At 45.9% G+C, this 13610-nt stretch overlaps 1 protein-coding gene across 1 annotated transcript in view; it reads right to left on the bottom strand.

The window, feature by feature from the left end:
* LIPC (lipase C, hepatic type) overlaps positions 1-13610 on the bottom strand; it is a 149158-nt gene that overhangs the window by 26171 nt on the left and 109377 nt on the right. Inside the window, exon 3 of the mRNA XM_032342677.1 lies at positions 3297-3484. Within this exon, the coding sequence (XP_032198568.1) occupies positions 3297-3484 (188 nt within the window). The remainder of the gene's footprint in view (positions 1-3296; positions 3485-13610) is intronic.

Below are 13610 nucleotides of genomic sequence, written 5' to 3'. Positions count from 1 at the left end.
AGGCACACGGTCAGGGGAGGGCCCCGAGGCATCCCCTCTCCGGGGGGAGAGGAGTCTGGTGTGCCTCAAGACTGCTCTCCAGGCTGGAGAGCAATGCTGATGACATGCAGGTCACTTGGGTTCAGAGGCATTGGCCACTGACCACTGACCACTTACGAACATGCACCCAGTGCCTTTCAGGTGGATAGAGCCCCTCAGGTTCAAGTCTCGACCCTCCCAATTAATTGGTTAGCTTTCATTAACCTTTCTGTGCACCACTTTCCCCATCTGGAAAATGGGGCTAGCCGTAGTGGCCTTTCTCCAGGACTGCCGTGAAGAGGAGATCAGTCAGTCGCTAGGAAGCATTTAGAACAGCGCCCGGCACGCAGCAAGCACTCAGTAAATGTTAGTGATGTGCGGTTACCTTCAGAGTTAGTGACCCAGTGAGGCAGCTGCTGCTGTTCCTCTCACTGGTGAGAGTAGTTCTAGGCCCTTCTGCGTTTTAAGAATGAAGCGTTCAGGGTGCCTGGGTGGCTCAGTGGGTTAAGCCACTGCCTTCGGCTCAGGTCATGATCTCAGGGTCCTGGGATCGAGTCCCACATCGGGCTCTCTGCTCAGCGGAGAGCCTGCTTCCCTCTCTCTCTCTGCCTGCCTCTCTGTCTACTTGTGATCTCTCTCTGTAAAATAAATAAATAAAATCTTAAAAAAAAAAAAAAAAAGAATGAAGCGTTCATTCTGGAAAGGGACCCTGGCAACGGTCCTGTCTTTATGGTCCATTTGTGAACAAGATACTGATTTAGTCATGAATTCAGCTCACAAATATTTTTGGAGCACCTACTGTGTAATGGCTACTGTTCAGCAGAAGAGGGGGAACACTACTCTAGGCAGAAGGCACGGGCTGAGCCAAGGCCAAGAGGAGAGAAAGCACAGGGGAGTGCAAGGAGCTACCAACAGCTGGGGGTTGCTGGAGTCGAAGTGGGGGGCAGGGAGAGGTAAGGGGGAGACAGGGAGAGTCAGAGGAGGCAGGGAAGGTGAGGACAAAGCAGGGAAAGGTGAAGGGGGGAGTGGAGGGAGGTAGGGAGGGTGAGGAGGGGCAGGGAGGGTGAAGAGACAGGGAAAGGTGAGGGGAGCACAAGGTGTGAGTAGAGGCAGGGGGTGTCAGTGGAGGCAGGGAGGGTGAAGGGGGTGGGGTCTGAGGGGAGAGCATGCGGGGGTGGGGTGGGGGTGGGGGTGGGTGTGGGTGTGGGGGTGGGGGTGGGGAGAGCTAACTCCTCTGTGTGCAGACATCCGGACTTGGTGCCTCTGGCTTCTAACTCTGCTGGTCCCCAAACCTGTCCTCTCCATACATTCCCTCCTTCCTGCCTTCTTTCTTTTTTCTTGTAAGGAAAGTCCATTTGGCTAAAGCAGTTGAAGAAATGGGATACTCTTCTCTACCGTGACTGGCCTCCTTCTAACCCCTATCCTCCCCCGGGGTTCCCACAGGAGAGCTTTCCACGGCTGATCCTTAGTTTCCTTTAAAACAGGTTTCGTCTTCTTAGCGTTCTGCACTCTGTGTCCTATTCTGTTTGTCTTAGAGAAACACGGATTGAGCTCCTAGGCCAGCGGGAGAGAGCCGCAGTGAGGACTGCAGGCTGAAGCCTGCCAGGAATGGGGGCCCCGATTGGACCCCTCTGACAAAGGGAGTCTTCGAGAGTGTGAGCTTGGAGCATGAGGGTTTGATCTTTGTCCACTTTTGGCTGTGTGACTATGATAGTTGCTCGACCTTTCTGAGCGCACTTTCTTCTTCTAAGAGATACTAACCCACCTTGGAGGAAGGTGTGGGGATTAAACAGGTTGACGTATAATGAAAAGGGCCTAATCTGTAGCAGGGCGTCAGTCTATGTTAGGTCCCTTCTTTAGGGGTAGGAAAAACACCACCACCTTCACTGCTGACCCTGGGGTGTGTGGGATCCCCAACTTCCCTAGGGTGGGAGCTTTTTAAGTCCTAGGCGGAAGCTGCTAGCAGGCTACAGGTGTCTCTGTTTTCCCCCCTAGCAGTGGCAAGCACACCATCTCATGGCTTTACCCCTGTGACATCATGTGGCTCCCCATTACAACATAAGACCAGGTGCAGGGTCTGCATTGTACATGGGAAGGCTATGAGCCTGCACATAGCAGGCTTTCAGTGAATCAATGTTGAAAGGGTGGCAGGTGGGTAGATGGACTTATTTTGCTTTCTACAGTATAGATGAGGGCTTCAAGAGTGTTTTTCAAGTAGATGGCAGGGAAAGGTTTCCAAGTCACGAAATAGATCACCAAATCTCTGGAAGTTTCAAGTCGTGAACCAGGCTTCAAATTGTGCGTTGGTTGGGAGCCAGGGAGGCAGAATTTCCTCTTGGAGAAAAGTCCTTGCTTAGTTTCATTTCAATCATTGCCCATAATATTCTTTCTCCCCTTCGTCCAGGGTTTTTAGCATCCTTAAAATGCTACACTTTCTCTAAGAGGCTACATATCTCAGTCATCTTTCTATCTAGGTATGGCTCATGGATATAACTGGAAGCATTTTACAGATATTTCTGGGTGGCTAACCTAAAGCCGTTGAACTGTACACTTTAAATGGATGGATGAGTTTAAATGGTATGTGAATTACATATCAATATAGCTGTTTTTAAAAAACCATGCTCTTTGACTCTGTTGTGTATACCTTTTATTCATTGTGCTACCTGGAATAAAGATACGATGGCTGGTGCTCTGGCTGCCATCTTGGACTATAAGGACAAAGGCAGTACTCTAAGAATGGCAGAGTAGTGGGAAATGAGCTGGGTCCCTGAGGACATCATTAACCAAAGTCATTTATCCAGTTTTGGATTACACATCTCTAGGCTATTGTGTGAAATGGAAACAAATTTGTTTCATTTGAACTATTGTCAATTAGGTTTCTGTTATTTGGAGCTGCATTTAAACCTTATAGTTACCATATTTCATTGGGAGACTATGTCTTCTGGCTTCCTATCTCCTCTTGTGAAACAGGCAGATTTACTTGCATGGACTGCAATCACTTTTGGGCCCTCATGTGAAGTGTGACCTCCTTGAGCCACATTTTATTATCTGAATAGTGGAGATAATTATACTTTCCCTATCCTGCTTATTCATGGGATTGAGATAATCAATGAGATCCTGTGTGGGGAAGTACTTGGAAAATTAGAATGTGCTTTACAAATATTATGCATGAAGTTGTTATCACTGGCTCTCTATCTTTTTATTAAAATTGGACACATGAGGGAGAAAAGCAGAAAATGTAAATGCAGAGAGAAAAAAGGCATGTCAGCATTTCCTACCGACCACCCGTGGATTATCATCACCAGGGGCAGAGAGGAGTTGAAGCCACACTGCTCTAATGTGTCGGGGTGATTCAGCCGAATCTGACAGCCCTTATCTGTTTCTTCTTTAAAAAGCAGGAATCTGGTCTCTGTCTTCTGCAGTGCTTCCTTTGTTTCAACCACTCTCGATCTTCTTCCAACAGGCTCTGGAATGTAAGATTGGAGACAGTGCTTAGCCTGGCATCTGTTCCACCTCTGGCAGCTCTGGGATAGCCCAAGCTCCAGCTAGCGAGGTGACTGGGAGGTGCTGGAGGCAGGCACGAACCGTAGCTTTGGGTAACCTCAGAGGGCATGTGCAGCAGAATGGCCATTTCTCCCCTGGGAGATGATGAAGACTGACTTACAAGAACCCAGCACAGAGGCAGGGGGGCTCAGGCCAAGAGCTGGGACGATGCCCTCATCCTCCCCTCCAGCCCAGAGGTGGGCTCTCTGGGCGCAGAGGGGCATACCAGCATTTTTGGGCAGTGAACTCAAGTGAGCCTAATTACTAAGGATCCCGATCATTCCTTCTGAGCATAAAGTCACTCAGGCTTCTCAAACAATAAGTCTTGGGCTTTTGGCTTCAGGGGACAGCCGGATAGAGAGATGACGAACCTACAAAGTGTAAGGGGAGGTATTAATGAAACCAATTTTCCTACCCAAAGGTTATTAATTTGAAAGGTTATTAATTTCCAGCAAAGGGCAATGATTTTTCACTATGATGACAGAATGAAATGCATCATATTTTATTAAAAGGAGATGTGAATGAGGATCTGAATAACTGCTCTGTGATTATTAAGAAAATGTCTTCTGCCTAGTTTGGCTTTCCCAAGCTTAGAGGCTGCCCAAGATTGTCCTCATCCCTGCCATGGGGCTCCCAGCTTACGCTCCCTGTTTTGCTGGCTGCACTAGCCTCCTGGTCTTCCAAGTAAAAGCTGGGGTGTCACCTTGCTCTCCTACACCAGCCTTCCCATCCGTCTGAAGATTCGGGTTCCTGATTATCCTAGAATATTGCTCAGGTGCACATTGTTTCTTGCTTGGTTGATTGCAACAGCCCCCTAAAATGTCTCTCTCTCTCTCTGTCTGGTCTTGACATCGTCCCTTATGCTGCAGCTCAAAGAAGCTTCCTAGAATGGGAATGACCATCAGATCCTTTAATGACTTTGAGCTTTGTGTTGTTGCAGCCAAAGCCACCACCCCAGTGATAACCCCTTATTCCCCAGCTCTTCCCCTCTTGCTCCCCACGGTCAATGGTCCCCCTATCTTGACCTTCTCTTTCCCCCTCTTCTGTCTCTGTGGCTTCCTGGTGAGCCCTGGGCCATCCATTAAAATTGAGCTCAGACATTACACCCTGGAGGAAGCCTTCTCATCTAGCCAGAGATCATTACTCCCTTTTGCCGCCAGTGCTGTATTGGGTCCTTGCTTCTAATGTGCTTGTCATGGGGCCTGGTCATTAATTTAGGTGTGCATTGTTTTCTCCAGACTGTGAGCTCGTTCGTGGGGGGCAGTGCTGGTGGCGGGGTGGGGGGTGGGACGTGGTCAATAAATGCTTAGTCAGTGATGTATTTTGTGGCATCCAGGTCTCACATCAAAGGCAAAGATTTGATTTGTCAACCATTCATGCACTGGCGTGAACTAAATATAACTAATTTTCTTCTATTTAGTGACGGAATTAGCTACATCTTCCTTCGTTGTAGGATAGCTGACGCCAGTGTTGAGAAGACTATATATGAAAATGAAATGGGGATAGAAATAGTACCTGTCTCATGAAGTTGTTACAAAGATTAAATAAGATATTTGTAAAGAGCTCAGAACAATTCCCGACACGTAATTAGCACCTATGTAAGGCTCTGTTGTTAAAATAAGTGCTAGCTGGAGCATGTGGCATTTTGCATTTTTGATCTGTGAAATCCTTTCTTTCTGTGAAAATTTATCCCAGTTGCCCTCACAGGACCAATTCTGTCTTATGTGTATTTACTCTGGATTTAGCTGGGAGAGTAAGTTCTCACACTGGTGCCTAGGGCCTCAGGGCTGTTAGGGAGAGTGCTGTGGAAAAGCAGTTGTCATGTAGAAAGGCCCACAGAGAGCTAAAAGGAACTGGGCTCTCCCTGTTCTCCCTGGGGGCTTCTTTTAGCATGTAGAGGAGAGAGGAAGTTATGTATCTATGCACATTCATTCATTCATTTCCTCCACAGAAACTTATGAAGCATATATTATCATATTATGTCTCCAGCCGGCTAGGTACTGTTTGGAGGTGCAGAGCACAACCATGGTCCAGTGGGAGAGGCAGGTATGAGAACCAGTCATCCTGTGTGGTTGCTTGTGGGTGCTGCTGTGGAGGGAACGCCTAAATAGGGCCTAAAGGAGACACCAAGGGAAGATGGGGCATCAACTGAGTCTAGAAGGATGAAAGATTCTTGAGGAGCTCATGTCTAGGACAAGCTTTTGAAGAAAGTGAGGCTCTGGTACCTAAAAAGAATCAGATTTAGTGAAGGACATGGGCTTCAAAGGGGATGCTATGGGGAAGAGGCCCTAGAATTCTCTTGTGCAACTCCAGGAGCTAGAGACGGAATCAATGGGTGAGTGTGACATGGGAGAAAATCTTAGACTTTAAGAAGTTCACAAAGATTCATAGTTGAAGAAATTGGGACAAAGAGAAAATAAGGGCAGTAAAACAAAGACCGAAATGCTAACAGATGAGCGCCCCATAGTCCGCATGATGCGATCCTCCAGTGTTGCTGAAGATGGGCCACAGCTTATATTCTGAGCTCCTTATCGGCCAAGCCAGAGAGGGAAACAGGAGCTGTTGTAGGGTTCGTGTTGTCCGGTTGCTCATACTTTCCTGGTCTGGAAGCTTGAGATGGTTTCCCTATGCGTTATTGTGAAAAGAGGCCACTGGGCGAAGCCGGGTCTTGAACGCTATTCGTACAAAGTGTGAGGTAGCACGTTTTATGTTGACTGTGAGTGCTCATGGAAGCGGCAGCCACAGTGCCAAACAGCATGTAAGTCACGGTGAGTGTCTGTGAGGCTCCTCACTACCATCTAGCAGTGGTCTCTGTGATGGACCAAGGGAGGCAGGGGTCACTTCATGTCCCATGTTGGGTGGCAGGAAGGAATTGGGCTCCAGAGCCCAAGCGTCAGAGCCTCTATGGGAGCAGAGTCTGGTTGCCCTTCACAGAACACGGAGAATGGAGCATTCTCAGCCAAGCCATGGCACCAGGGACACATGGCTGTTGCCCATACCCTCATGTATACCAAAATCTTTCTTTCCCAGGCTTTACCCCCACATGTAGCCAACTCTCGGAGCCCCTCTACCAGGGGATCCTTTTGGTACTGCAAACCCAGTGAGGCCAAATGGAATAGATTTTCTTTTTTCCCAACCCATTCTTCTTCCTTTCTTTCATTTCCTACTGTGATGCAAAACACCATCATTTGTCCATGCTGTTGCTCAAGCTAGAAAGTTTCCAGAGAGATAGTCTCTCTGTCCCCGTGGTGACCTTCAAGAGTCACCACATACTGAGGGCTCAACCTCAGGATTATCTTTTCTGTTCCCTGCCGCTGACCTGGTCTAGAATCTCATGAAACTTTTTTTTTTTTTTTTAATTGTGGAATTGAAATAGCTTCTTTACTGTTTTATATTTTACTTGCAGAATTAACACACATTCATTGCATATGTATCTAGAATTTGAAAAATGCTGGAAATGAATAAAGAATCTCACCACTGGGACTGAAACACAAGTAATATTTGGAGTATTTCCTTCTAATCTCTTATTATGACATTCCATAGATATTTATTTGGAATATCTAAAATTGAAATCATATTATGTGAATGGTTTCATATCCCTCTTTACCTGTCATGATAATTTTCTTACAGCATTACAAATTCTTCAAAAGCATGCTTTTGAAAAGTGGCATCGTTTTTGTACTTACTCCGTTATTGTTGGACGTGTGGGTTGTTTTGGGTTTCTTTTTTTTCTATTACAACAACAGCCTGATGACCATCTTTATACATAAATCTTCATCTGAAAAAATCTATGAGCATTTTCTTAGTACAGATTTTCGAAAGTAGAAACATTAGCTCCGTAGGTGTGATCTTGTGCATATTTCTTTATGTATGCATATATGTCCAAATTGATTTTCTGCACTTTTAAAGCGAACATTTATTGAGCATTTTCTCTGTGCCAGGCACTTTTCCAACAGTCTTCTTTTTACTGACTCATTGAAACCTCACAGCAATTCTGTAAGCAAGTTGTGAGAAAAACCAATGATTCTGTTATGAGCGGTGCGGGCGTGGGGGTAGGGGTGGGGGGGTGGGATGTGTTCCAATCGTATTCCCGAGGAGTAGCTCCTTCTCTAGGGGTATCTTCTACAATTGTTATTTTCTCAAGTCTTTAGAAGAGATAAGGACCCACCAGTGGTAAGAATCTGGGGATGAGGCTGTGGTTTTGAAAGGGGGACTATCAAAGGTAAAAGCTCGGTTTCTTGGAGGAACCTGGAAAGCGGCTTGACGTTTAAAGGAGGCTTGAGGTTGCCCTCTGCATGACAGTAAGTTCCTGGAGCAATGAAACTTCCTCGAAATCAGTTGGAAGCAGAGGTTGGGTGCAGCCACTGCATTTCTGATATGAGATTCCTTGTGGCAAGTGATTTCTCCATTCCTAAGTCAGCCCCCAGGTTTGAGGACTCCCAATGTTTCCTACAGGAACAAATTATTTCATTTTCTTTTGGGTAAGGACATGATTAGGTGGTGACTGCAGGAGCTTAGCTGGCACAGGAGGGAACCAGGGATTCTGCTGCAGAAGGCCTCGATGGGAGTCAGTCATTCTGTCTTCTGCCCGTAATGCCTGGGCTGGGTGCTTCTGCTCGGTTCCTGTTTGTTGAACCCCCCCCCCCCCCCCCAGGCTGGTGCTGAGGACACGAGTGTGTAATACGGAAGCCACAGCTATTAATATGCCCCTCACATAGTGGTTTGTGAGATATCTTCATATTCATTGTTTAAATTGCTAACCTGTGTGAGTGTGTGTGTGTGTGTGTGTGTGTGTGTGTGTGTGTGATTTGTTAACTTTGGAACGTAGCTAACAGGCCCTCCTGAAAATAGTCCCAGACCTGAGACTGCTGAGAGGAGTCCTCTGGAAGATCGTAATGTCATGATTACTCTGAACAGCCCCTAGTCCTCAGCCGTGTGATGGAAGGAACCTATGAAATAAACGTAGCCACAGCTCTTCCCTGGCTCTTGTGGTCAGGCCTGCAATTTGTACATGCACAGCACTGACTTCAGAATTTCTAGGGTGATGGCAGGATGGAAAAACTTAAATAAGATTGTAGTCATTGCTGGGCCTTTAGAAATTCAGCTCTTAGCTCTTGCTGATCTTGGGTGATAAGCAGATTCTGTCCAAGGCTGTGGTGAACAATGCTTCTCTTGAATCTTGAATGAATCTTGAATTTTGCCCGTCACCATTTTGTTGTGAAATAAGATGATGAGGTAAGAGTTGGAAGGACAGCTGTTTTCACAAGTCGTATTTATTCTGTTTTCTTTGTCTATTTTGGCCTGATTTTGCTAGCCATCTTATAGCCTGAAACTACAATCATTTTCTCCTTGGAGATTCAGGGGAGTAATTAGAGGCTATGTTTCTTGTTGAAGAGTTTTTTTTCTTCCAAGCTTTCTTTCTTTCTTTCTTTCTTTCTTTCTTTCTTTCTTTCTTTCTTTCTTTCTTACTTACTTTCTTTCTTTCTGTCTGTCTTTGCCCCAGTGTGGGGCCTGAACTCATGACCCTGAGATCAAGATCTGAGCTGAGATCAAGAGGCAGACACTTAACCAACTGAACAACCCAAGCATCCTCCACCCCAAACTTTCTTCTTAGGCTGTGCTCCCCTGCAACTCTGGTAAGAATCAGAGTGATTTTTTTTTCTGTCTTTCAGAAAATCTGATTATGAAAGAGTGTGCCATTCAGAAAAGTTTTCCATGTGTACTGGAATCCTCTGGGGATAATGGTACTTGCTTCCCTAAAGTGGTTCCAAGCTCATGCACACATTCTGCCCTGAACAGGTTCAAGACAGGGTGACCAACTGTCTTGTCACACCAAGATGAGTTGGCCACTCTGGTTCAAGGGCAATGGGGTAAGTAAGTGAAGAGAGATAAGATGATAAAAATTGCCATCCCTGTTGGTGATGATGCTGAGAGTTTTTAATCCAACACCCAGTGTACAATATACCTTCCTGCCTGGTCTTTCCCTGGCCTGACATGCTTTGCTGTTGTGTTTTATCTGCCTGGCTACCATCACTCTTTCTCCAAATCTAAATTCAATCTTCATTTCCTCAGTGGAAATTGCTCCCAGTTTCCTCACTTGGTCACATCTCCCTATTATTTGTTCTCCTAGGTGATTTCACTGTTGTAATTTTCTATTCGAATAGACATGACATAAATATCTAGCTCCCCTATTTGGTGGTAAGCTCCACACAAGCAGAACCTAGGTCTGGTTTTGCATTTATTAAAACTTCAGTCAGTACAGCAGGGGGCTGTGGAGTGTGCTGGTCAGGTACCCAGACCAGGAGCCATGTGGCTGGTGTTCCAGGTTCATTTATAGCACTAACTACTCATGCGATCTTGGGCAAATTAACCTCTGTGTCTGAATTTTCTACCGTATCATCTGTAAGATGGAGATAGTAATAGTACTTACTACCTTAGAGAATTATCGTGAAGTTTTGATGCGTTAGTATTGATAAATTCTGTAATAGTGCTAGGCATGTAGTGTGTGCTATGTAAATGCTCACTATCATGACAGTTTCCCATATAAAATTTGATGAAGGGATGAACATTATCCTGAAGTGGATCACCGCCCTAAATTTAGAAACAAAAGTCATAAAAAGGTCTAGAAGAAAACAGGAGAAAATCTTAATGACATCAAGGATAGCAAAGATTTTTTTTTTTTTTTTAGGACACCGAGAGCGCCAATCCTGAAAAAGAAATTAGAAAAATTAAATGCATCTGATCTTTGAAAGATTCTACTGAGTAAACGAAAAGCCAAGCCAGACTGGGAGAAAATATTCAAAATACGTATAACCGACAAAGGACTTTTATCCAGAATATATAAAGAACACTTACACCTCAACTATAAAAAGACAACCCAATTATAAAATAGGCAAGAGATTTAAACAGCTACATCGTATAAAAAGATATACAAATAGAACATAAGAACATGAAAAGATGCTCAACATCATTATTCAGGAGGGAAATGCGAATTTAAACCTCAACGAGATACCACCTCCCCGCCTCTGAAATGTCTAAAATGAAAAAGACTGCCGGCACCCAGTGCAGGTGAGGATGTGGAAGAGCTAGAACTTTCCATGCACAGCTGGCGGGATTGCAAAACTCTGCAACCACTTTGCAGAATTACCTGGCAATTTCTTGCAGAGGTTAATGTTCCATAGGCTCAGCAGGTCCACGCCTCGGAGCTTACCCAAGAGGAATTCAAACATACGTCCACACAATGATGCAACTGTTCATAGCAGCTTTATTCACAGTAGCCACAAACTATTAACAACCCAAATACCCATCAACTGGTAAATTAGTAAAGACATACAGGAGATAGGCCATGGAATGCCACTCCACAGTAAAAGGGAACAAATTTCCAATACATGCAAACACGGAGCTGGTGTGCATCTAAAATGCATTATACTAAGTGCAAGGGGCCCAACTTAGAAGGTTGCATCCCAGGGGCGCCTGGGTGGCTCAGTGGGTTAAAGCCTCTGCCTTCAGCTCAGGTCATAATCCCAGGGTCCTAGGATGGAGCCCTGCATCATCAGGCTCTCTGCTCAGCAGGGCCAGGCATGAGCAGCGGTGCCTGGGGAGGCCATCCTTGGGAAAGCAAATAATCTGGCCAGGGGGTTAGGGATGAAAGGGACCCGGAGACTGTGCAGGGTCCTGGCATCCAGCCTGGTGACTGCCTGCTTTTCATTCTCTTTCTGTGCATCATCAACAACCTGCATTTAGTGAGGAATAATTCATTTTCCTGCTCTTATTAAGTAAGGATCTGGATAACACCAGCAGTCTACTCTTCTTAGCCCCTGGAGAGAATCAGTGCTACCACACCAAGCAGATAGAATTCCAGCGAAAAGCATAGAAACTTGACCTTTAGTTGTGTTGTGTGATACAATCTTCCTTTACAAGTTGACTGAATATAGCTCATGGATGCCCTTTGCCCACCCCCCCAACCATGACCAGGAACCTCTTATTGGTAATAATAATCAAGTCCATCTTCCTTATTTTACAAGTGAAACTGGGACCCAGACAGACCAACTGACATACACCAAACCAGTATCTAGTTAGTGGCAGAATCAGAAAAACTCAGCTACCCCAACATTTAAGCCAGTGTCTTCCTACTCTGCTGCAGGAGAGGAGTCCCAACCCATATCCCTGCTAGGTTTTGGGGATTCTGTTCCTGTCCCTGGCGTAAAGCTCAGAGGGCTCACGTCCTGTTTCTCACAAAGGCTGATCCCTTCAAGTAAGGCCCCTGGATGTCAAGGAGGGTGTGTGGCTTGAGTCAGGGTAGAGGGTTGCTGCGGCATCCTCTTGTCTATGGGAAGTGGTCCCGAACAACTGAGGTGATCAGAGTAAGAAAACTACAAGTCCCATGACCCCCACCTCACCCCGCCAACAAACACCTGTTATAGCTGTTGTTTGCCAGTCTCATCTTCAGACTAGAGGTCTTCGGGTTTTTCTGTTGTTGTTGTTCTTTTTTTTTTTTTTAAAGTAATCTTTATGCCCAGCGTGGGACTTGAACCACAACCCCGAGAAGAAGAGTCACATGGTCCTCCAACAGAGCCGGCCAGGAGCACCTGGACTAGATGTCTTTTCCTTCTGCCACAGAGGTAGCACTGGAATTCTTACACAGCCCAGCGGCTGCGATGTTGGTGTCTGACCAAAGACAGGCCAGGGGAAGCTGCCCAGGAACTGGATAGTCACAGGTCTTTCCACAGCCCTTGGAATGGTGGGTCTTGGTTTAAAATCAGGTTGCCAAGTGCTATTTTAATAGGTCAACCGAATCATGTTCTTGTTGCAAAGTTTTATTTGGATGGATGATGACTGCTTAGCTCCCGACTTTGGTCTTCATTTCCCCTTATCCCTCTGTATTTGACTTGACCTACACAATGGCCAAGTGATGGGGCAGAGGACCTTAACTCTTATTGTGGGGCTTAGGGCATTGTTGAATGGTATCCCAGTCAAGGGCTCTAGGAGTACTTGAGTCTTACCCCAGCCCAGAGCCCCCCACCTCACGGAGACAAGCACACTGGGACTGTTGGTGGGCGGGGATCCCGCATCTCTTCAGTGGAGACTCAGGCCGTCGGGCTCTTTGTCGGGCTCTGCCTCTGTACACTACTCATGGCCATACAGGTGGTCTACTTCTTGTTTACTCTGTGCACATCCTCTGCTAAGCCTTCTACTACCTTATCTTACTTTGTGCCTGCTGAGGTCCGTCTTCTTCTCAGCTCCATGGAAAGGGCAGACTCACGATGGATTTTCCACACAGACCTCTGGCCAGGAGTTTGAATGGAAAAAGAGAACACCAATCCTTCTGGTCTGCTTCGGCTTCCCAGTGGCACGGCGTTGGTGCTGCTGTTGAGGTGGGGGGGGGGGTACCCTGTTAACTCTTGTTTATTCATTCACTCTTCTCTTTATCATTTCCCAAGTGCCTACTCTGGGCCAGGCATTGTCCCATCAAGGAAAGTTGCTCTTAGCTTGGTTGTTGCTGGAGTATCAGGTTTTCTTCCCTATTCTTTCTTTCTTTCTTTTTTTTTTTTAATTTGACACACAGAGAGAGAGATCATAAGTAGGCAGAAAGGCAGACAGAGAGAGAGGGAGAAGCAGGCTCTTCGCTGAGCAGAGAGCCCAATGCCAGACTCCATCCCAGGACCCTGGGATCATGACCTGAGCCGAAGGCAGGGGCTTAAACCACTGAGCCACCTAGGCGCCCCTTCTTTCCTATTCTTTATAAAAGGTATTTGTTGCTCAAAAGCAGGGTAAGAGCAGAAAACAAAATTTCAAAAAATATACTCACATTTTCATCATCCTAGTGGATTGACTTTTTATTTTCCCATGCTTCTATTCTGTATCCAGAAGCAAATACATTTTCCATGCAACCGCAAGATATGATTGCTTTCTGTGTCTTTCATTTCACATTATGTAATAAACCTCTCTCCATATTCCTACAGTGTTCACACTCCTCATTTTTAAAGGCTGAGTAATATTCCATGGGGGGGGATGTTTCATAATTTATATATCCATTCCCCTATCTGGGA

This window comes from Mustela erminea, chromosome 5, assembly GCF_009829155.1.
Source record: "Mustela erminea isolate mMusErm1 chromosome 5, mMusErm1.Pri, whole genome shotgun sequence".
In the NCBI taxonomy this organism is placed as follows: Eukaryota; Metazoa; Chordata; class Mammalia; order Carnivora; family Mustelidae; genus Mustela; species Mustela erminea.
Note: the sequence above shows the minus strand (reverse complement) of the source record. Positions and strands in the feature narration are given on the sequence as shown.